Source organism: Schistocerca gregaria, chromosome 6, assembly GCF_023897955.1.
Source record: "Schistocerca gregaria isolate iqSchGreg1 chromosome 6, iqSchGreg1.2, whole genome shotgun sequence".
In the NCBI taxonomy this organism is placed as follows: Eukaryota; Metazoa; Arthropoda; class Insecta; order Orthoptera; family Acrididae; genus Schistocerca; species Schistocerca gregaria.
The window spans coordinates 273528769-273554297 of NC_064925.1; the positions used below are offsets into that span (position 1 = coordinate 273528769).

The window sequence follows — 25529 nt, forward strand, 5'->3', positions numbered from 1 at the left end:
TTGAGAGGCCAGACAAACGTGTGGCTCCTGAAGAGGGGCAGCAGCCTTTTCAGTAGTTGCAGAGGCAACAGTCTGGATGACCAAAACGGTCTTGCTGTGCTGGTACTGGGAACGGCTGAAAGCAAGGGGAAACTACAGCCGTAATTTTCCCCGAGGGCATGCAGCTTTACTGTATGGTTAAATGATGATGGGGTCCTCTTGGGTAAAATATTCAGGAGGTAAAATAGTCCCCCATTCGGACCTCCGGGCGGGGACTACTCAGGAGGACGTCGTTATCAGGAGAAAGAAATCTGGCGTTCTACGGATCGGAGCGTGAAATGTCAGATCCCTTAATCAGGCAGGTAGGTTAGAAAATTTAAAAAGAGAAATGGATAGGTTGAAGTTAGATATGGTGGGAATTAGTGAAGTTCGGTGGCAGGAGCAACAAGACTTTTGGTCAGGTGAATAAACACTTGGTTCAAGAATCATGAAAGGAGGTTGTATACATGGAAAAAACCTAGAGATACTAGAAGGTATCAGATAGATTATATTATGGTAAGACAGAGATTTAGGAACCAGGTTTTAAATTGTAAGACATTTCCAGGGGCAGATGTGGACTCTGACCACAATCTATTGTTTATGAACTGTAGATTAAAACTGAAGAAACTGCAAAAAGGTGGGAATTTAAGGAGATGGGACCTGGATAAACTGACTAAACCAGAGGTTGTACAGAGATTCAGGGCGAGCATAAGGGAACAATTGACAGTAATGGGGGAAAGAAATACAGTAGAAGAAGATTGGGTAGCTCTGAGGGATGAAGTAGCGAAGGCAGCAGAGGATCAAGTAGGTAAAAAAACGAGGGCTAGTAGAAATCCTTGGGTAACAAACGAGATATTGAATTAAATTGATGAAAGGAGAAAATATAAAAACATAGTAAATGAAGCAGCCAAAAACGAATTCAAACGTCTCAAAAATGAGATCAACAGGAAGTGCAAAATGGCTAAGCAGGGATGGCTAGAGGACAAATGTAAGGATGTAGAGGCTTATCTCACTAGGGGTAAGATAGATACTGTCTACAGGAAAATTAAAAGGAGACCTTTGGAGAAAACAGAACCACTTGTATGAATATCAAGAGCTCAGATGGGAACACAGTTCTAAGCAAAGAAGGGAAAACAGAAAGGTGGAAGGAGTATTTAGAGGGTCTATGCAAGGGTGATGTACTTGAGGACAATATTATGGAAATGGAAGAGGATGTAGATCAAGATGAAATGGGAGATACGATACTGCGTGAAGAGTTTGACAGAGCAATGAAAGACCTGGGTCGAAACAAGGCCCCGGGAGTAGACAACATTCCATTGGAACTACTGACGGCCTTGGGAGAGCCAATGCTGACTAAACTCTACCATCTGGTGGGCAAGATGTAGGAGACAGGCGAAATACCCTCAGACTTCAAGAATAATAATAATAATTTTAAGCTCAAAGAAAGCAGGTGTTGACAGATGTGAAAATAACCGAACTATCAGTTTAATAAGTCACAGCTGCAAAATACTAACACGAATTCTTTACAGACGAATGGAAAAACTGGTAGAAGCTGACCTCGGAGAAGATCAGTTTGGATTCCGCAGAAATGTTGGAACACGTGAGGCAATACTGACCGCATTTGTAGATTTAGAGAAAGCTGTTGACAATGTTGACTGGAATACTCTCTTTCAAATTCTAAAGGTGGCAGGGGTAAAATACAGGGAGCAAAAAGCTATTTACAATTTGTACAGAAACCAGATGGCAGTTATAAGAGTCGAGGGGCATGAAAGGGAAGCAGTGGTTGGGAAGGGAGTAAGACAGGGTTGTAGCCTGTGCCCCATGTTATGCAATCTGTATATTGAGCAAACAGTAAAGGAAACAAAAGAAAAATTCAGAGTAGGTGTTAAAATCCATGGAGAAGAAATAAAAACGTTGAGGTTCGCCAATGACATTGTAATTCTGTCAGAGACAGCAAAGGACTTGGAAGAGCAGTTAAATGGAATGGGCAGTGTCTTGAAAGGAGGACATAAGATGAACATCAACAAAAGCAAAACGAGGATAATGGAATGTGGTCGAATTAAGTCGGGTGATACTGAGGGAATTAGATTAGGAAATGAGACACTTAAAGTAGTAAAGGAGTTTTGCTATTTGGGGAGCAAAATAACTGATGATGGTCGAAGTAGAGGGGATATAAAATGTAGACTGGCAATGGCAAGGAAAGCGTTTCTGAAGAAGAGAAATTTCGTAACATTGAGTATAGATTTACGTGTCAGGAAGTCGTTTCTGGAAGTATTTGTATGGAGTGTAGCCATGTATGGAAGTGAAACATGGACGACAAATAGTTTGGACAAGAAGAGAATAGAAGCTTTCGAAATGTGGTGCTACAGAAGAATGCTGAAGATTAGATGGGTAGATCACATAACTAATGAGGAAGTATTGAATAGAATTGGGGAGAAGAGGAGTTTGTGGCACAACTTGACAAGAAGAAGGGACCGGTTGGTAGGACATGTTCTGAGGCATCAAGGGATCACCAATTTAGCATTGGAGGGCAGCGTGGAGGGTAAAAATCGTAGAGGGAGACCAAGAGATGAATACACTAAGCAGATTCAGAACGATGTAGGTTGCAGTAAGTACTGGGAGATGAAGAATGTTGCACAGGATAGAATAGCATGGAGAGCTGCATCAAACCAGTCTCAGGACTGAAGACCACAACAACTTCAACAACAACAACCTAATTTACCCACAACTGAGCCTATGTGATCATTTAATTTCATACCCTAACAAAGTGTCACACTCAGGTAGTTGTATGAGTTGACTGATTCCAACTGTGACTCATTGCTATTATAACCATAGGAGACACCATTTTTTTCATTTTATGAACTGCACAACTTTACACTTCTGAACATTTAAAGCAAGTTGCCAATCTTTGTACCACTTTGAAATAAGCTTCTTTCAGACAGTACTTCACACGTAATAGACAACTACATCACCTGCAAAAAGAAAACATGTTCTTATCCTTGCAGAAAAAGGGCAGGAAGAATGGAACAAACACAAACTTTGATGCTAATATTAACAATTGAAAGTTCAAATACATCAGAAACACGTCACCTGTACCGTTGCTAAGACAATACATTAGATCACCACTCCTGGACTGTGCCTAATGGTTTGAGAAACACTCCTCCCATTAGAGAGGGAGGGAGGGAGGGAAGGAGAGAGGGGGGAGAAGGGTGGGAGGGGAGGGGAGGGGAGAGGGAGAGGGAGAGGGGGAGGAGAGAGAGAGAGAGAGAGAGAGAGAGAGAGAGAGAGAGAGAGAGAGAGAGAGAGAGAGAGAGATAGAGAGATATTCTACGCGTGACATCTCAACATTCCTTATACAGTACTTTCTTACTGGGACAACAACGGCAAAGTTAGTTAACAAGAAAAATAGTTGTACATCTACTTCCATTCACACTAAATCTTTGATAACAAAAAAATAAGAAATGGAAGAATGGAGAAAGCGAGAAGCATTATATATAAAATCTACAAAAATAATGATTTCAGCAGATGGATCTCTACATGTAAATTCTCAGTTTACCTTATAAAATACTTTGTTTCTGATTGACTGCAAGCTGCTTTGGAAAGGCTGAAGACATACAAGTATTTAAATAACCATTAAAACTCTTAACAGGAAATTAGCTACCTTATGGAATTATTTTTAATTTTTAATAATGAAGGATGGTTAATTTCGTCATGATTTGACAATTTGGTGGCTTAGATTCGCTTGCTGGAATGGTTAAGTATGAGATGAACAACTGGATGAAAGGAAGGAAATTGCATCAACTTTGATTTTGTAATTAGCACCTCCTTCTCATATTTTTACTGGTAGATTATACTGATAACTTAAAAAAACCACAGCCATCTTAATCTGGCGAATTCACAATCTCAGTTTTTATTTCAGTCATTATTTCCAGAATTTCTGCCAAATGGGTTCATTGTATGTTTTAAATTCATTAATGCAGATTTTTAAGCACATCTAATAAGAGAAGTCGGATCAAGGATTTGTTTTTTCTAGACATATAGGAGCAAACAGCAAAAATACACAAGACAGTGAAGGGGGTGAAATATAGTACAGCTGGAATGGAATCCGTTAGGATTTAAGATGACAAGAAAAAGGGCAGGAAGAATAGAACATACACAAACTTTGAAGCTAATATTCACAATAAAAACTTCAAATAAATTAGACACATAGCATGTGCACATTAACAACAGCAACAGAAGTAGCTGCTGAATTGGACAAGGAGCACTCCAGACGCAAGGGTGTATGGAGCAGTTCTTCTTGTCAGATAACTGTTATGTCCTCACCCATATGCAAGACACTTAGTATCAGTGCACAGAACACTCAATCTCTGAGACAGCAGCCACTGGGATTTTCACTTGTTACTGTGTCAAAGAGTCCACAGTGAGAATTCTTGTTAAGTGAAAACCACCATCACAAGAATCAACTGGGCACTTTAAGATGTTTTGATCTCTGAGTTCACCAGTGACTACCATGCAATGGGCCACAAATGTGTAAACAATGCTGGACGACAACAACAATCAGTGAGCAAATCATACCAACCAAAATCATCACTCTCTCTTAGAGGTACAGAAGTCACAACACAACGCACAAAAATTAGCATAGGCACAGGAACAAAGCTAATGGGCACTCTTAACTATGTACAAGAATCACCTGGAATTCTGAGCAGGAGGGAGAGGTCTTTTCATGTGTGGGATGAAATACTCTGTCCTTATCTCTCAATGACAAAGAATAAAGAAACCTAGTTTTCAATAATGTAATCTGTGCCTCCAACTACAACAACATACATCACCTCTACCCTCAGCATGATACACCGCTCCATTTCTCCTGGACTGTGTGTGCCTAATGGTTTAACGAAAAACATTCCTCCCATGAAGATGCTCTCGTAGAAGGAAACCCCCTCCACCCCAAAGGACGCTTGACTTTAAACCTATTGAGCACATGTGGGATCCCAAGACATGCACGATTTGGACACTGCTCTGAGCAATCTCAATGAAGTGTGGGTGCCGCTGCACAGTTATGAATCACGATGATTCTCTCATAGTTTTAGAATCATGTGGAGTCCTCCAAGACGTAACACTTCATTGCTGTAATTGGAGCATAAGTAGTTGCTACACACAACTAGCTAGGTGTCTCTAATTCAATTGCTCTTATGTACAGAAGAGATTGTGCTTAAAAAATTAGAAATTAACTGAGGAATTATGCAGAGGAAACATACAAACAGCAGCAACAGTCAAGCACAAGAAGGAACACTGACAACAAGAAGAGTAACAGATGCCGAAACAGGGAGGAGGACTTTTCTTAAAAAAAAAAAACTGAAAACTAAAAAAAATTCTAGCATTCTTTTTCACTGGTCTTGTCTGTAGGTCACTGCCTCCTCTATGTGGTGAATCACAATCCATGAAACGACACAGAGGTGAATGAGACTAGGTCTGTAATGTCACTGCATGACTACGAAACCATAGTCATGTTCAGTACTCTCTGTTATACTTAAGTCTTCTGTATCAGAAAAAAATTCAGCCAAGAAAGTTAATTAATTATGAGACAGAACTGCAAGTAATCACTTATCTTCAGGAGGAGAAATGTTTAGTGGTTCCAAAACCCATGTCTCAAAGTGATGACACTAGCCTATCTTTCAGAACAACAAGATCTTACTTGAGAGCAGGGGCTGGTCCCTCTCATGCTGGGGTCTACGTAACATGCCCCTCTCTTTTAACCTTCCTCAGCCTGCCCCGTTCTCCCACCTGAGAAATAATCTAACAGTTCCAAAAGCTAGGATAATGTCAGCACTTTCATGTGTCTTTCAGAACAACTAAACATTCCTCCACTTGAAGGTGAGAGCTATCCAGCAATTCTGTCTCATAATAAAGGATAATTATTAAGTGTGTGAAACATTTCAAATAACTGATACAGATAAATGGCCAAGAACATAATAAATAATGGGAGTTTGTGACAGGCAAATCCTAAAGTTGTTTTTATAATGTTTATAAAAGTTATACGTGTTCATCCTTTGTCAAGTGGCACACATCTAATCGGTGGTCAAATTCTCCCCAAATCCAACCCAGCATATCAGGTGTGTAGGTAAGAATAGCTGCTGTGATGCATTGTTGCACTTTTTTGTGGTAAAAGTGAAATGTAAACACTATCTTTGATGTAATCTCACAATAAAAAAATCGACTGCCATGTCGGCAGCTGCAACACTACCTATCTGGTGAATTTCTTGTACCACTTCATTGCACTGTTGTAAACAGGTGCTGCTTTGTGAAACTTGCCATTGAAAGCTCTTTGCATACTCACTCACAGCTGGCAACTGCAAATTATAGCATGCAGAAAGCTTCTCTGCCTTGTTTGCTATCATTTTCAGCAACTACAGTGTTGGTGGTTTCTACAACTAATTTGCATCCCTGTGTTTAAAAGAGCTATGAGAGATTGTCTTTCAAGGAACATATCTTTTCTTACATTATGTTAAGCCAGTTACATGTACTGTGAAAAGGATAGATTTTTACTCACTATACAGCAGAAATATTGGGTCACAGACAAGCACAGCAAAAAGACTATTAAACACTTAAGCTTTCAGCTAAAAGACCTTCTTCTGAAAACACACACACACACACACACACACACACACACACACACACACACACACACACACACACACACACACATTTTTACGCACATGTGGCTCACGCACATATAACCACTGACAGAGAGCCACTGTACGTGATGGTAGAAGCAGTCTGGGTGGTGGCGGAAAAATATTTCTATGTTATTTACATAGTTTTACGTGTTTTTATCCCCCATCTTGGATCCTTGTTCCTTCCACATGGGCCAATAGAGAAAAGTTTTCTTATCCCTGGCCAGAACCCAGTCTCACATACTGTTCCTGAGTTGTTGCTTGGCTCATGGAAACTCCCCCCCCCCCCCCCCCCCCCAAATGGCCTTACCATCAAATTAATAATCTCCAGCTACAACCCCTCCTTCCCTAATGACCTCTATCTGTTCAAATCCCGCCAATGCTTAACCCTCACCAACAAAATCCTGCAAAAACCCTGTCAATCAGGCCAAAACCTCCTTGCAATACCTCCTCTCCATCTGTAAAATTCTCCTGCTGTGCAATCCCAAATTCCTACCTACCATCTCACACATTAACCTAAACCCTACTTAATCCTCCCACCTGCCTCTAGTTGCCCTACACTCTCTCCATCTTGTTCTTGTATGCTCCCACAAATAGCACTTTACTGTGTCCCCCCCCCCCCCCCCCCCCAGGCTACCGTTACTCCCACAACCCAAACTGACCATATTTACTCGAATCTAAGCCACACTTTTTTTACGGCTTTTGTATGCCAAAAAACCGCCTGCTGCTTAGAACCGAGTGCAAAGCAAGTGAAAGTTCTGAAAAATGTTGGTAGGTGCCGCCAAAACTAACTTTTGCCATCGAATATATGTAGCGCTACACAAGCACGCTTTGCAGGCACGAAGATAAATACTGGCGCCAAAACCTCTGCGTCAGTAAATAAATTAAAAAAAGATGTGGAAGACGAACTTTTTTTTCTCCGCCCCGAGTTTCGACCACTGCATTTTCGTACATTATCGAAAGAAGTAAATACAAATTCCGTATTGTTCATCTTCAAATATAGCAATCTTTTAATGTACTATGAAAATCCGACTGGCAAGACTGTTTTGGATGTTTGTCAATATGGCCAACTCTACATCCTGATTTTTTCCCTACCTGTGACAAGTGATGGTTGCTAATAGGAACTTTTATGAATTGGGAATAACATGCGGTATTCTATTCACCGTAAGTATAATACGAATATAAACATTTTGCCATGTATTCTTTCGTGTTTGCTGCTATCTCATTTAAATCCTGCCTGCCTAATAAACTACGAAACTAGAGTGAGACAACAGCAAATGCGGAAGAATATACATATCATGTTATGTTTATACTCATATTATTCTTATGCCTAATACTGATACAGTCAGAAATGAAGTATGGCAATTGACTAGATTTTTAAATCTAAGATGACTCTAATTTCTGTGCAGAATGAAATGTACTAAAGAGGCACCTGCAAAAATTTTCAAACAGAGAAAAATTTTCGCTAAACTCTCGTTCAGAACATCTTCTATCATACGCAGTCTATTATTTGGTTCTTGTTGATCATTATAAAAAAAAAAGCAGCGATGTAGATAGCAACAAATAGCACTCTCTTGCCATTATTTCGCTAATGAGACGATTCCTCTCCTTTTTTTGATTGTAAGCGGCGGAAGCGTGCACAAAAGCAAGCCATGCCGCGAGCGGCAACAGGCTGTAAACACTCATTATCAGAATGCGACAAACAATGCATCACACAGTACAATAATGCATTTTCAGCTTAGAGTGGTGTAAACACCTGTAACAAAGAGAACGGCACTTATCAGATCAAAGAAAAATAAGCAATCAATTCAAACCAGACAAAGCACATGAAAAAGGAAGGGTACCCGTATAAATACGTATGGAGCGCCTGATGCATAGCAATGGCTACCTGGTAAAGCTTAACTGCTAAGCTTACGACTCGAACGAAACTACTGTAGCTGTATCATCATTCATTCAACCTAAATTGTGTCTCATATTACAATGGACCAACTTTGTTTCGATTTGGAGGTGCGGCCTAAAACTTTTCTCTCCCCTTGAATTTCGAGTCTCAAATTTCTGGTGCGGCTTAGATCCGGGAAATTTTTTTTCCCTTGATTTTGAGTCATTTTTTAGGTGCGGCTTAGATTCGAGTAAATTCGGTGATACCCCCATCATGCGCATTTGCTTGAAGTCTGGTCTCTGCGGCCAGGGACTGTGGTCGTGTGGGTGAGCTGCATTTGTGTGAATGTATGTGTGTATGTTGTCTATTTTAGAAGAAAGTCTTCTGGCCGAAATCTTACATGTTTTGTGTCTTTTTGTTGTGCCTGCCTGTGACTCAACATCTCTGCTGTATGGCAATTTATCCTTTTCACACTGTTGACATTATTCCATCCTGAATCTTCCATTGCTTCATTTACCCATACCAATTTTTTAAAAGTTTCATCGACTTTATAATAAGACGATATACTTTTTGTCTTCTCCCCAACTTTATAGATGCCATATCTATCAATTCTTTCTACACATTTATAACTTTCAAACTTTGCTGCTGCTGTAGACAACTGCTTCATCTCTATTCTGAGTTTTCCATTGACGCCTCTCCTCTTTGGTCTTGGTTAATACTTCGCTACTTTTGGTTAATACTTCGCTACTTCCATATCTTCCTCCATTCTGTACATAATTTTTAGTTTTTAAAGTTCTTAGCCTGACTTTTCTGTGTCTCACATTGTCTTATTCTGATAAGTCAAACTTCTTTTCTTATGCATAAGTAATTTCAAAAATTACTTTTGAATATTTTATTCCATTTCTGTATATGAACTGACTCCAAATGTTCCTATATTATATTTCTTACAGGTCTGTGATTATACTCATGCAAAGGAAAAACTGACGGACAGAATTTTAGGACCTCTAACAATCATTCCTCTATGTAACTAACTACTGAACACACTTTTATACAAGATACAGGGCACCTTGTTCATATTTCCAACACCCCCCCTCCCCCCCCACCCCCAACACACACACACACACACACACACACACACACACACACACACACACACACACACCATTTTTATTTATTACTTATCCTTGATTTGAACATAATTTTTTTTGCTGCTTAATGATATCCTTCTCCAGTGTTCAATATTCAAGGCATACTTTTTCAACACATATGGCAGCCCAAAACATGTACATTTCTCACAAGATTCAATTTCCAAAATCAATTGTAATTCTTATGTTCTTACAAAACTCTGAAAAATAATACGCAAACTCCTTAGTGACAACTTTTTCTGCACATTGATGGAATAAAAGTTTAGTTACTAAAAAGGATTCTATATACAAGGAGCTGCTAAGTTTCCTTCAAATTTCCAAACTATGTTTCAGTTACTGTGTAAGCAAAATTAGGGTAAAGCACAAGCTTCGATATTACAACATATTAAACAACAACTTACCTTCTCACAATACTGGCAGTAGTAGTCTCGTGTCGCTCGTAATATTGGTAGATTGAGTTCAGGTACGGTGTCGGGAGGAATCTCTGGATGGCGCTTAGCCAAATGGTTCACCAGCATGCCACGACGTTTGAATCCTACTAAGCAGGTGTGACATTTGTAAATGAAACAGTTGAAGGTGGACTGAAAAAAAAAATGCACTAATTAGAATACTGAAACACTATGAGAAACAGGTAAGGAGAAATCTACTGCAAAGGATCGGGAGGGGGACAGGGGCACTGCAGGTATGAGGCCCACTAAGAAAGTAAGTTTCCCAATGTTACTTCCTTTAAAGTAGACGAATTCAGCCAGGAAAATTGTGCATATGCAACAGATCTATGACGTGACAAACAGTGGCTGCAGCTTAGCTTGTAGATCACATGAATGGTTTCACAGGTAGCCCTGCCTTTGATGCGATAGGTGATGTTAGTGACAGACTGGTGTAGGTGGTGGTGGGTGGATGGATGCATGGGACATGTCTTCCATTTTTATTTTATTTTATTTTATTTACATGTCAAGTTCTATAGCACCAAATTGAGGAGCAAATCTCCAAGATCATGGAACATGTCAGTACATGTAATTACAACATAAAAGTAATAACAGATAAAAATAAAATGTTTATGAACCTGAAAAAAGTCAATCCATAAATACACACAGTCAACAATACAACAAGAATCAGCTTAATTTTTCAAGAAACTCCTGAACAGAATAGAAGGAGTGATCCATGAGAAAACTTATTAGTTTTAATTTGTAAGTGTGTGGATTACTGCTAAGATTTTTGAATTCGAGCAGTAGCTTTTTGAAAATGGATGCAGCAGTATACTGCACACTTTTCTGCACTAGAGTTAAGGAAGTCTCATCCAAATGCACGTTTGATTTCTGCCGGGTATTAACCGAGTGAAAGCTGCTTATTCTTGGGAATAAGCTAATATTGTTAAGAAGAAATGATAGTATGGAATATAGATATTGAGAGACCAATGTCAAAACACCCAGACTCGTGACCAGGAGTTGACAAGAGGTTAGTGAACTTACAGCACTTATTGCCTGAATGCCCGTTTCTGAGACAAAAATATCCTTTTAGAATGGGCAGAATTACCCCAAAATATAAAAGCATATGACATAAGCGAATGAAAATAAGCAAAGAAGACTAATTTTTGTGTCAAACAATCACTCACTTCAGATACTGTTCAAATAGTAAAAATAGCAGCATTAAATCTTTGAACAAGATCCTGAATGTGGGCTTTTCACAACAGTGTACTATCTATCTGAACACCTATAAATTTGAACAGTTCAGTTCCACTAATCATATGCCCATTCTGTGAAATTAAAATGTCAGATTTTGTTGAATTGTGTGTTAGAAACTGTAAAAACTGAGTCTTGCTTTGATTTAGCATTAGTTTATTTTCTGCAAGCCATGAACTTAGGTCACAAACTGCACTATTTGAAATCGAGCCAACGTTGCACACAACATCACCTACTGCCAAGCTAGTGTCATCAGCAAACAGAAATATTTTAGAGTTACCCGTAATACTAGAGGACATATCATTTATGTAAACAAGGAACAGAAGTGGCCCCAGCACTGATCCCTGCCCCCCCCCCCCCCCCCCCCACTTGACCCTACCCCACTCAGACCCCATATCACAGCCATTCTCAACATTGAGTATAATGACCTTTTGCTGCCTGTCGCTAAAGTAAGAGGTGAACCAATTGTGAGCTACTCCCCATATTCCGTAATGGTCCAACTTCTGGAGTAATATTTAGTGACAACACAATCAAACACCTTAGTTAAATCAAAAAATATGCATAGCGTTCGAAACCTTTTGTTTAACCCATCTAGTACCTTACAGAGGAAAGAGGATATAGCATTTACAGTTGTTAAAGCTGAACTGTACATTTGCTAGCAAATCATGTGATATAAAATGATTAATTAACCTTACATAGACAGCCTTTTCAATAACTTTAGCAAACACTGATGACATAGAAATAGGTCTAAAATTGTCTACATTATCCTTTTCTCCTTTTTTATAAAGTGGCTTTGCTACTGATTATTTCACACCAGAAACATATATACCTGAGCCCTTTTCAGGGGCACAGTTAAACGATTATATCTATTAACATAGAAGGCATAACACCAGCCACAGAAGAACTGCTACAAGAACTATTCAGTCAGCACCAGTGCCATATACTGTGCATACAAGACACACATAGGAGTTGTGACATGCGCAGACCAAAAATAAACGGAATGCATCTCGCCATCGAAAGACCACATGATAAATATGAAAGTGCTATCTTTGTTCATCCAGATAGCCAGATCTTATTAACAGTATTCACGCAGGAAAATAACATTGAAATTCTTACACTAGAAACAGTTAATTGCACTATTACTTCACTTTATAAACCACCTTGTCCTGAATTCACTGTGAACAAACCACCCAATTTTCTAAATAAACATGTGCAGATTGTGATTGGCAATTTCAACAGCCATAGTATCGTTTCGGGCTATGATTGTGAAGATGAGAATAGGACAGCAGTACAAGTGTGAGCAGAAGCAAGTCACCTGACTTTAATCCATGATTCAAAACTGCCTGTATCTTAACAGCGGCAGGTGGAGGCGAGCTTACCATCCTGACTTAATTTTTGGTAGCACCAGTATCAGCCAACAATGTGTAAAATCTGTCTGCTACCCAATATCCAACTCACATCAGAGACTAATAATGTGTCAATTATTTGCTGCTACAAGAGCACAGAAGGTATCTTTTCGGAGAAGGTTTAATTTTAAGAAGGCTGATTGGTCAAGATTTGCTGAATTGCTGGACATTGAAGTATCTTATATAGAACCAATTCCCGAAAGCTGTAACACCTTCACGGCACCTGTAAAGTGATGTTCAAGAATGCCTTTATGTCTATTCCTCGCAGCTGTCAAACATCTTATATCCCTGGGCTTACTTCAGACCAAGCCACCCTACTAGTGGAATACAACTACTTATTTGAAGAAAACCCTTTCAGTGAAGCAACTATGGAAGCAGGGAGCAAGCTTATTTCTTCTATAAGGGAGACAAAAAGAAATAAGTGGATAAAAGCTATAGAAAACTTGGATCTGAAAAGAGACTGCCATAAAGCTTGGAGACTTCCGAGACACCTAAACAATGATCCAATTAAGACCATTACACATCATAATATCACTGCCAATGAAATAGCAAAGAGAAGAGCAAGAGGAGAGTAATGACCTTACATCATCATTCAGCATGGAAGAACTACAGAAGGCTATCAGAATAAGCAAAAATGGCAAATCAGCTGGCTTGGATGATATATGAACCGAGCAAATCAAACACTTTGGCTTAAATACAAAGAAATGGATTCTCCAACTTTCTGAGAACTTTGTAAACAGAAACCAAATTCCAACAATATGGTGGAAGAATTGAGTGATTGCTTTGCTGAAACCTGGCATGGAAGGAAATGATCCAAGGAATTTTAGACCAGTTGCACTACTTTGTCATCTTTACAAATTGCTGGAAAGACTGATTTTGAATCGCCTATCACCTGCAATTGACACCTTACTTATACAATCTAGATTTTGTCTAGGCACAAGCTGTACTGAACAACTGCTAAAACTTGCACAGTTTACACGAGATGGCTTTGAAGCTCACAAGGTGACAGGAGTGGCATTTGTCGACTTATCAGCGGCGTATGACACAGTCAATCACCATCTACTACTAGTCAAGGTCTACAATCTGACCAAAGATTTAGGTCTAACCAGACTCATCACCTCCCTTCTGCAGAATCACAGGTTCTTTGTAGACTTTCAAGGACAATGTAGTTGATTCTGTTTAATATATACACAAACAACCAACCTACAGCCCCAAACACCAGGAGCTTCTTACATGCTGACGACCTTGCTCTAACCACCCAGAGCACATATTTTGAATCACTGGAGAACCTCACGAATGCCCTTGAAGATCTATCCAGATACTACAACACAAGTCAGCTTAAACAAAACCCATCAAAGACCCAAGTGTGTGCTTTTCATTTGAGAAACAAGGAAGCCCCTCGCAAGTTGAAAATAGTATGGCCGGGGGTTGAACTGGAATACTATGAGACCTCAAAATACCTAGGAGTGACACTTGATAGATCTCTCACTTTCAAAAGCACTGCATGAAGTGCAAAACAAAAGTCTCCACCAGGAACAATCTCCTACAGGAACTGTCCTGATCACAGTGGGTTAGTCAACCTAAAACAATCTGAACATCTGCAATGGCACTATGCCTGTCCTATTTGGTATAATTCAACTCATGCCAAACAGGTCGATGTAGCTCTCAATGAAACCTGCAGAATCATAATAGGATGCTTGAAACCCACTCCAGTCAAATGGCTTTACCACCTGCAGGTATAGCACCACCACCTGTTCGAAGAGAGATAGTTATGAACAAGAAAGAAAGGCAGTGGAACAGGAAATTACTCATCCTCTGTATGGGCGTGAACTGCATCTGCAACGACTGAAGTCAAGGAAGAGTTTCATTATGGCATCAAAGAAACTTAGAACCACTGCTCAAAAAGCTAGGTTAATACTATGGAGGGTTATGACCTATCTTCCACCTGGTTGGAAAAGAGTTGTTGAAGTTTTACCTACAGGCCATGACAGGGAATGGACAACTCTGAAGTCCCTGAATAGACTGAGATCCAGGGTTCGAAGATCAAAAGTTAACCTGGCAAAATGGGGATACACTGATCCAAATGACATGTGGTGTGACTTTGGAGAAGAACAGACAGTCTGGCACATGCTTCGGTGTCGATTGCGGCCAGTCTCGTGTACAGAAGATGGCCTTCAACAAGCAACAGGAAATGCACTGGAAGTGACAAAGTTTTGGTCAAAAGTAATTTAATCATAACTGTGTAAATCGTACGTATATGTACCTGTATCTTTCTGACACAAGAATAATAATAAACTGAATATTTTAATCGTTCATGAAACTGACCATTCCTAAAGGAAAAATTACAAACATGGCTAAATACAGGGCTAACATGTGCAGCACAGTACTTTAATATTCTGCTAGGCACTCCATCATATCCATGAGAGTCCTTAGTCTTCAGTGATTTAATTATTGACTCAATCTCCCCATTATCTGTATCACAGAGGAGTATTTCAGACATCAATCTTGGAAAGGCATTTGGTAAGAAAGTTTTATGGTTCCCTGTAGAAACTAAATTTCTAATAAATGAAAAGCACTAGCTGCTTTTGTTCTACAATATTAATATTTTTCTACAATATTGTAGAACAAAAGCAAACTGGTGCTTTTCATTTATTATAATGTTGTTCTACCAAGAACCGATGGAAGATTCTGTTAACATAACTAAATTTCTATTTAATTCACCAGCAATGCTCATAAAATGATTGTTAAATACTGTACATATATCTGATTTATCATTAAGAGAAATATTTTTACTAAGAACTGACTTTATATCATCGACCTTGGGCTGCTGATCAGACACTTCCTTCACAACTGATCATATGGTTTTAATTTTATCTTGTGAATTACCACACACTCTGTCTTCCTAATAATATTTTTAAGGGCCTTACAATACTGTTTGTAATGGGCTACTGTACCTTGATTGTGACTACCTATAACATTTTGATATAAATCCCACTTTGTTCTACGTGATACCCTTATCCCACTAGTCAGCCAACCAGGCTGCCTATTACTGCTAGCACCCCATTTAGAACGTTCTGATGGTAAGCAACTCTCAAAGAGCATGAGCAATGTGTTAAATAAAGCATTGTATTTATCATATACGTTATCAGCACTATAAACATCCTGCCACTCTTGTTCCTTGACAAGGTTTAGAAAACTGTCTACTGCTGTTGGATTAACTTTCCTACATAGTTTGTAATTATATGTGACATTTGTTTGGGTACAAAAGCTTTTTATTTTTAAAATTTGTGCATCATGGTCTGAAAGGCCATTCACCTTTTTACTAATAGAATGTCCATCTAGTAATGAAGAATGAATAAAAATATTGCTTATGTCTGTGCTACTGTTCCCCCGCACCCCTAGTTGGAAAAACAGTCTGCATCGGATCATATGAATTTAGGAGATCTACCAACATCCTTTTTCTTGCTCCATCATAAACAAAATTTATATTGAAGTCACCACATATAAATAATTTCTGGTACTTTCTACAAAGTAAATCAAGAACCCTCTCTACCTTGAGCAGGAATGCTCTGAAGGCAGAGTTAGGGGACCTATAAACAAAAAAAAATTAAAAGTTTAGTTTCATTAGATTCAACTGCCCTGCACAACTTTCAAATATCTGTTCAGTGCAGTGCTGTGATATGTCTATGTACTCAAATGGAATACTGTTTTTTACATACATAGCCACTCTCCCACCCCGCAAGGAACTCCTGGAAAAACAGCCAGCTAATCTGTATCCTGCTAAAGGAATCCTCTGAATTGTCAAATTATTTAAGTGGTGCTTTGACATACCAATAATTTCAAGAGTCTACATCCGTAAGTAGTTCACTAACTTTATCTCCAATACCTCTTATATTTTGATCAAATATGCTAACTTCTTCTCTACGCGGAAACATGACATCCTCTTAAAGTTAGCCCTTAGTTAGAGGGACTTTCTTTAAGCAGATATATGTATCAGCAGACTTCAATCTAAAAAGGTGCAGCTCTGAACACCAACTACTACAGAAATTTTTCCACGAGTTATCCCACAACCACACTACACTGACACCAATAAGCTTTGCCACCCTCCCCTTCCCAGGCCTATTGAGGTGCAGGCCATGCATAGTGAAACCTGATCTACTGATGGACCCAAATGGCACCACTGAAACGTGACCCATACCCTCCGCCATCAGCGTCCTCTCCACCCCCATGTTAACGCGCCTAACAGCCACATTAAGATGAGGCTGATCATGGTGCTGAAACAGTTGCATGAAATGCACGTTAGTGCCACCAGTTTGAGTAGCTATCTTTACCAGGTCACCACCTACATCATATTCCTCATCCCTATCCAGACTGTTCCCTGTTCTCCTTAGTACAATTCCTACATAACTCCCCTATGCTGTCAGTCACCTGAGCCAAACATCTAGGTCTATTACAGGGATACGAGCCACGATGCATGGAGTTGGAAGCAGGGGTTGTCTAGCAATTGATGAGGATAGTAAAAATTCGGTGAACAGTGCAATACCACTGCAGGACGGGTGGGAAAGATAGTGGGTAGGACATTCCTAATCTCAGAGCATGACAAGAGGTAGTCGAAACACTGGGGGAAAGTGATTCAGTTGCTCTGGGGGAGAAAGTGATTCAGTTGCTCCAGTCCTGGATGATACTGAGTCATGAGGGTAATGTTCCTCTGTGGCTGTACAGTGGTACTTTGGAAGTGGTGGGTGACTGGAGAGATAAGGCACAGGAGTTCTGTTTTTGTACAAGGTTGGGAGGGTAATTACGGTTGGCAAAGGCCTCAGTGAGGCCCTCGGTATATTCAAGAGCGACCGCTTTTCACTACAGATGCGATGGCCACAGGTGGCTGGGCTGTAGGGAAGCGATGTCTTGGTATGGAATGGGTGGCAGTTGTCGAAGTGGAGGTACCGATGTAGCTGTCTTTGACATGGAGGTTAACATCAAGGAAGGTTCAGTAGGACCAGGTGAAGACAATGGGGGAGAAGATGTTGAGGTTCTGGAGGAATGTGGATAGGGTGTCCTCAACCTCAATCCAGATCTTGAAGATGTCATCAGTGAATCTGAAACAGGTGATGGGATGGGATTCTGGATGTTTAAGAAGAATTCCTCTAGATGGGCCAAGAAAAGGTTGACATAGGATGTCCTGCGGGTGCCCTCAGCTGTACCACAGATGATGTTATTGTGAGTGAGGATATAGTTGGTCATGGCAACTGGGAAGGACGTTGTAGGTTTAAATTAGTTGGAAGTTGGGAAAGGTAGTTTTCAATAGCAGTAAGGCAATGGGCATTAGGGATGTTAGTGTAAATGGAGTGGGCATCAACAGTGATGAGTAGGAAATTAGGGATATTAGTGTAAAGGGATGTTGTTGTGATAGTGCCACAACGTTTAACAGTGCCGCCACGACAGTACGCTCAAACGGCGATAGAGGCGCTCCGCAAATCGGCTGAGCGCGGGAGCGCCACCTAGCTACGAACGGCGCCGGCCGCATGTCACGGCATGGCAGTCGAATACGAGAGACTGAGTTGTAATCATGTGATCAGCTATTGTTTCTAAGAGAGAGTGTGAATATCCACGCAATTATTGTGATTAAAGGTTATAACACTTTTTGGCGACGAGGATGGGATATTTTCACTGCGTTGTGGATTTGCGTGTTCGTGACGGGGCAGACATGGAACAGCTTATGCAAGCGCTCATTGAACAACAAACACAGCTGACGGCTACTATTCAGGCTCAACAAACACAGCTGACGGCAGCGATTCAAGCGTTGTTGACATCGCTTACTCATCGTCTGTCTTCCTCTTCTCCGCCTCCATTCCCTCCTTATGACGAGGCCGCTGAAGACTGGGAGGATTATGAGAAGCTTTTGCGGCAACACTTCTTGGCTTTCGGCGTTGTCGACGCTCCTATGTGTAAGTCGTTATTTCTATCTTGGATTTCCCCTCGAGTCTATCAGCTGCTATCTCAGTTAGCCCCTCTGCGGGAACCCGCCTCCCTGTCCTTCCAAGAAATGTGTGACTTATTGTCTGCCTATTATCGAAAAACACCCACGTCGTTGCCGCCCGCGTGGCGTTCTACCGGTGTCGTAAACAGCCCCATCAATCTAACCGGGCTTGGGCGGCGGAACTACACAGTCTGAGTAGGAAATGTCAGTTTGTCACGGACACACATCACGAGTCTTATGCTGACTCAATGGTTAGGGATGCTATTCTACGGCTTGCTCCTGATAAAGAAGTTCGGCAACGTGCCCTCCAACTGCCAAACCCGTCGTTGTCGGAAGTTCTAAGCATCGCTCAATCCTTTGAAGTGTCTCATGCTGCTGGCGCGCAAAACGACGCGTGGTGTGATGTAGGCGCTGAACAGTCAACTCTCAACACGGGCAATTTGCCTGTTTCACAGGAGAACGACGATGTGGTGGCAGTCCACTTGCGTCAACGTCGCGTTGGGCCGCAACGCTCACAGCGAAACCAGCAACCACAGAAGCCGGTTCGTTCCGCGCTTCCTTCTTGCCCCCGTTGTTTCGTACAGCACGACAGGGCAGCGTGTCCAAAACGTTGGGCCACGTGTAATTCATGTAGGAAAAAAGGCCACATTGCTTCTGTGTGTCAGTCCCATAAAGTTCCTGTCGACGAGGACGAGGCGTCGGACATGGATGTTCACTGTGTGCTTTCTCAAACAAATAAGTTGTTTGTTACTGTTCGTGTTCTGAATAAAGACATCCGCATGCAAGTGGACACTGGCTCTGCAGTAACTCTCACTAATTCTCACACGTATTTGGCTTTGGGCTCCCCTCCTTTGTCTCCAGTTACGCGAAATCTGAGGACTTATAATCAACAGAAAATTCCTATCATGGGCCAGTTTGATGCTTCCACTGCCTACAAGTCTGTTGTTCGGCCCCTCACGTTTTATGTGGTGGATCATGCGGGCACTGAAAACCTGTTCGGTTATGAAGCTTTCCAGTTGTTCGGGTTCTCCATTGATGATGATGTGCACCTCATATCTGAGGATATTCCGTATCAACAGCTGGATGGATTGTGTTCTGAATTTTCGTCCGTGTTCTCTGCTGGTCTGGGTTGTGCCAAGGATTTTGCAGCCCACATTACTCTTAAACCTACGGCTCGCCCTAAGTTTTTCCGGGCACGCCCTATTCCGGTGGCATTGCGTGCACCTGTCAAGGCTGAGCTAGACAGGTTAACAGCTTCAGGGATTCTCCTTCCGGTTACCTCCAGCGAATGGGCATCGCCGATCGTGGTGGTTTCTAAACCAAACGGGAGTCTGCGATTGTGTGGTGACTTTAAAGCCACTGTCAACGCTCAGAGCCACATTGACACTTATCCTCTTCCCCATCCTGAGGAGCTGTTTACCAAGCTCGCTGCGGGCCAGTTCTTTTCCAAACTTGACTTATCGGAGGCGTACCATCAGTTGCCGTTGGACGATCCTTCCAAGGAATTTCTCGTTATCAACACTCCTTGTGGGTTGTATCAGTACCAGCGATTACCATTTGGCGTCGCTAGCGCACCGGCCATTTTTCAGCGGTTTTTGGAACAGCTCACGGCTTCCGTTCCCGGCTGCATAAACTATCTGGATGACATTGTTGTCACGGGAGCCTCCACTGAGGAGCACCTTCGTAATTTATGTTCACTGTTTCGGGTTTTGCATTCGGCTGGGTTGAGGTGCAATCTGGACAAGTCACAGTTCTTCCAACCCTCCATTGAGTATCTTGGTTTCCACTTGTCCCGTGAGGGTATACGTCCTCTCCGTCAGCACATTGCGGCCATTAACGATCTACACCGGCTGTCTACGGTAAAAGAACTTCAAGCGTTTCTAGGCAAGATTGCTTATTATCACAAATTCATTCCATCTGCAGCGGTGGTAGCTTATCCTCTGCATCAGCTGTTACGCAAAAACATCCCCTTCTGTTGGTCCGACGGGTGTGAGCAGGCTTTTGTCCGCCTGAAGGCTCATTTGCAGTCGGCGCCTTGACTTGCCACATTCCGTCTGGGTCAGCACTTGGTTCTGGCGACTGACGCGTCACAGTATGGCCTAGGGGCTGTTCTCGCCCATCGGTATGAGGATGGGTCGGAACGACCCATCGTCTATGCTTCCAAGACCCTCAACAAGGCGCAACGGCGTTACTCCAAATCGAAAAGGAGGCGCTCGCTATCATTTATGCTCTAAGTTCAGCGTTTTTTTGTATGGTTCTAAGTTTCACCTCATCACCGACCATAAACCGCTGGTCTCTCTGTTCAGCCCCTTGGCGTCACTTCCGGATAAGGCAGCTCACCGCCTGCAACGTTGGGCCTTATACTTGTCTTGTTTTCATTATGAGATTCACTATCGCCCCACGGCCCCACACGCCAACGCTGATGCATTGTCGCGATTGCCGATGGGCCCCGACCCTGTTTTCGATCGTGATGAACTCCTCTGTTTCCACATTGATGAGGAAGAACGTCGTGCGGTCGAGGGCTTTCCACTTACAGGTTGCAGGTCGCGTCGGCTACTGCGCGAGACCCGGTCCTGCGTCAGGTGATCGGTTTTGTTCAACGAGGTTGGCCGGACAGGACCAAGGGCCGGGCATCAGATCCCCTTCGCAACTACCATTCCTTGCGCCTTCGTCTGTCTGTTCGTGATGGTGTTGTTCTGGCCACGGATGGCGCATCTCCACGGGTCGTGGTGCCAGCCTCTCTTCATAAAGATGTTCTCAAACTGTTGCACGAAGGCCATTGGGGTATTTCTCGGACTAAGTCCCTGGCCCACAGGCACGTTTATTGGCCCGGTATTGATTCGGACATCGCCCATATGGTTGCTGTGTGTGGCCAGTGTGCTCAACAACTGGCGGCACTTCGCACAATGCCCTCCCCGTGGCCTGATCCAGCTCAGCCATGGGAACGGGTGCACGCCGACTTTGCTGGCCCCTTCCTCGGTACTTGTTGGCTACTGTTGATTGACGCCTTCTCGAAGTTTCCGTTTGTTGTTAGATGTCCGTCACCCACCACTGCAGTGACGACGCTGGCTTTGTCCAAAAACTTTGCGCTAGAAGGTCTTCCATCCACGATCGTCACGGACAATGGCCCTCAGTTCTCTTCGCAGGCCTTCTGTGATTTTTGTACTGGACAAGGGATTCATCATGTTACCGCACCTCTCTTCCATCCGCAATCGAATGGTGAGGTCGAGCGCCTTGTCCGCACTTTCAGATGCCAGATGAAAAAATTCCTTAGTGATTTTTCCACAGATGACGCCCTGCTGCAATTTCTGAGTTCTTATTGCTTCACGCCTCTGGGTGATCGCAGCCCTGCTGAACTCTTGCATGGCCGCCAACCGCGCACTCTACTGCACCTGCTTCACCCTGTCAGGCCTTGTACTGTGTCCCCTAGTGCAGGAAAATACTCGGTGGGCGCCGACGTGTGGGCACGAAGGTATGGATCTCGCCTGAAATGGATTCCAGGGGTGGTCACGGCTCTTCGCGGCTGCCGGCTTTGTGAAATCCGTACGGGCGACTGCACGGTTGTTCCTCATTACGACCAGATGCGCCCATGAGTGGTGACCACGCCGGTGCCACCGCCCCATCCTTCGCCTCCACCAGCCCGAGACGCCAATCCTGTCGCTGCTGCCGATGTACCGTCCGTGTTGATGCAGCCGCCGTCGCTGCCGCTTCCGAGTACGCCGGAACTGGCCCCAGTCGCGACGCCGCCTTCTCCGGGACCCATCTCGCTGGAGCACACTCCCAGGTCCATGACACCTATGGATGCTGCTCCGGAGTTTTCAGCCAACATCTCATACAGGAGGCACGTTCCACGCACGAGCTTCCGTCCTGGACATTTTCGACCATACTCTCGTGTCTCTGCGCGGGATCTCCTCGGGGCCTCACAAGAGGCCATGGATGTCTCCACGCTGTCCATGTCTCCAAGGAAGTGAGGTTTTTTTTCTTTTTTTTTTTTTTTTTCAAGGGGGGAAAAGTGTTGTGATAGTGCCATGACATTTAACAGTGCCGCCACGACAGCACGCTCAAACGGCGATAGAGGCGCTCCGCAAATCGGCTGAGCGCGGGAGCGCCACCTAGCTACGAACGGCGCATGTCATGGCACAGCAGTCGAATACGAGAGACTGAGTCGTAATCATGTGATCAGCTATTGTTTCTAAGAGAGAGTGTGAATATCCACGCAATTATTGTGATTAAAGGTTATAACAGATGTAGCATCAATAGTGATGAGCAGGCTACCATATGGTAAAGGAACAGTAACTATGAAGAATGGAGACTGTCATAGTGTCCACCTGCAGCTCAACAATGTCCCTATGTAGTAAGTAGTAATCCATCCTTTCCAGTACTATTGTTATTCCATACTGGACTTTCTACTGTTTAACAGGCCTAACCTTAAAATGTAGAGGTGTCTCCAAGCATACGTGTGCCACTGCTCCACCATTCCACTGGTCTCCAATGACTGATTACACTTTTCGGGTGACAATGTAACTTACGGTCATCAACTTCCAATACAGCAATGTCCCAATTAACAATTTTGGTCAAAATAGTTCTGAAACACACCTCTCTTGATGGACCTAATCACCCAGCCTCTATACCACAATTCATTTGAAACTAGAGACTCCAGAACAGATTTACTTTCTGTCAACAATGAAAGAAATATGCGGTTTACTGAATGATAAGCAGTACCAAATTCTTGTGAAAATCAATTCATAAGTTGCATGCTGCCATTCCAAAACAAGCTGCAGTTGTGTGAATCATTAAAAATCATCTTTCCTTTTCAGTAACTGAAAAGAATTGAATGTTTTCATGTCACTTCCATTACTGAAAAAAAAGTAAAGAGTGAGTGATAATAAATACATCTAGAATATCTAGCAATATTCAAATCTAGAAAAGGAATATTTGGTTGCAATAGACCATCTACTGCATTTGTTAACCTGTAGGGACATGGAAACATCATTTAAATGATTATGTGATGAATTACGCTACATGGTAGTTTTTACCTATGTATCACAAAAATGGAAGATTTTGGCAAAACAAAACAAAGTTTAGCATTTTCTTTCAAATAAAATATCACAAATATGGGAAGAAGAAAGAAGGAAGATTGGGTTTAACATCCCGTTGCCATCAAGGTTATTAGAGATGGAGCACAAGCGCTCGGATTGTGCCAATGATGGTGAAGGAAACAGGCCATGTCCTTTCAAAGGAACCATCCGGACATTTGCCTAGAACGATTTAAGGAAATTATGAAAAACCTAAATTGGATGGCCCGTCAGGGGGTTTGAACTGTCATCTTCCTCAATGCGAGTCCAGTGTGCTAACCACTGCGCCACCCCAGTCGGTACAAATAGGGGGCAGCACCTAACTGATAAAATCTTTCTGCTTTGTATTATGTGACGATAATTGCTTCTTAAACTCTGCAATATAATGCGTTGAATTTATGTGGTATTCAATATTAAGATAGCAAGCAGTATTTTGGAAAAAAACATTAAACTTGGTCATTATTTGCATGCTGAAATATATCCATCATTATCAATACATCTATGTCCTAACATTTAATTGTGAAAATGAAACCAATTAACCAACAATGGAAGTAATCTGTGCTCTAGTTTTGAATACTAATCGCAATTTGTTATGTTGGTTTCCACTTGGATTGTCAACAGAACTCAACACCAATGTCAAATTCTCTTACCTGGAGATTAATGATGATGTTCACACTGTCAACACAGTAGAATGTTGATATCAAATATTTTTGGCAAGAATGTAGAGATTCTCCAAGTCAAGTGAACACACCCACCCCCTACATGTGCACACATGCGCGCCCACACACAACCATTTACACAAAAAGAAAGACACCACACACAAAGGAATTACCTGAATGGGATGGAAATCTGTAGATATGATGTACATGTAAAGGCAAATAAATGATTGTTGTTGTTGTTGTTGTCTTCAGTCCTGAGACTGGTTTGATGCAGCTCTCCATGCTACTCTATCCTGTGCAATCTGCTTCATCTCCCAGTACGTACTGCAACCTACATCCTTCTGAATCTGCTTAGTGTATTCATCTCTTGGTCTCCCTCTACGATTTTTACCCTCCACGCTGCCCCCCAATGCTAAATTTGTGATCCCTTGATGCCTCAAAACATGTCCTACCAACCGATCCCTTCTTCTAGTCAAGTTGTGCCACAAACTTCTCTTCTCCCCAATTCTATTCAATACCTCCTCATTAGTTACGTGATCTACCCATCTAATCTTCAGCATTCTTCTGTAACACCACATTTCGAAAGCCTCTATTCTCTTCTTGTCCAAACTAGTTATCGTCCATGTTTCACTTCCATACATGGCTACACTCCAAACAAATACTTTCAGAAACGACTTCCTGATACATAAATCTATATTCGATGTTAACAAATTTCTCTTCTTGAGAAACGCTTTCCTTGCCATTGCCAGTCTACATTTTATATCCTCTCTACTTCGACCATCATCAGTTATTTTGCTCCCCAAATAGCAAAACTCCTTTACTACTTTAAGTGTCTCATTTCCTAATCTAATTCCCTCAGCATCACCCGATTTAATTTGACTACATTCCATTATCCTCGTTTTGCTTTTGTTGATGTTCATCTTATATCCTCCTTTCAAGACACTCTCCATTCCGTTCAACTGCTCTTCCAAGTCCTTTGCTGTCTCTGACAGAATTATGATGTCATCGGCGAACCTCAAA

At 42.0% G+C, this 25529-nt stretch overlaps 1 protein-coding gene across 4 annotated transcripts in view; it reads right to left on the reverse strand.

Annotated features, from left to right (window-relative positions):
* Positions 1–25529, reverse strand: part of LOC126279055 (zinc finger protein 729-like) — a 194432-nt gene that overhangs the window by 32001 nt on the left and 136902 nt on the right. For all 4 annotated transcript variants that reach the window (XM_049979485.1, XM_049979482.1, XM_049979483.1 and 1 more), the window contains one exon: positions 10115–10294. In XM_049979485.1, coding sequence (XP_049835442.1) covers positions 10115–10294 — 180 coding nt within the window. The remainder of the gene's footprint in view (positions 1–10114; positions 10295–25529) is intronic.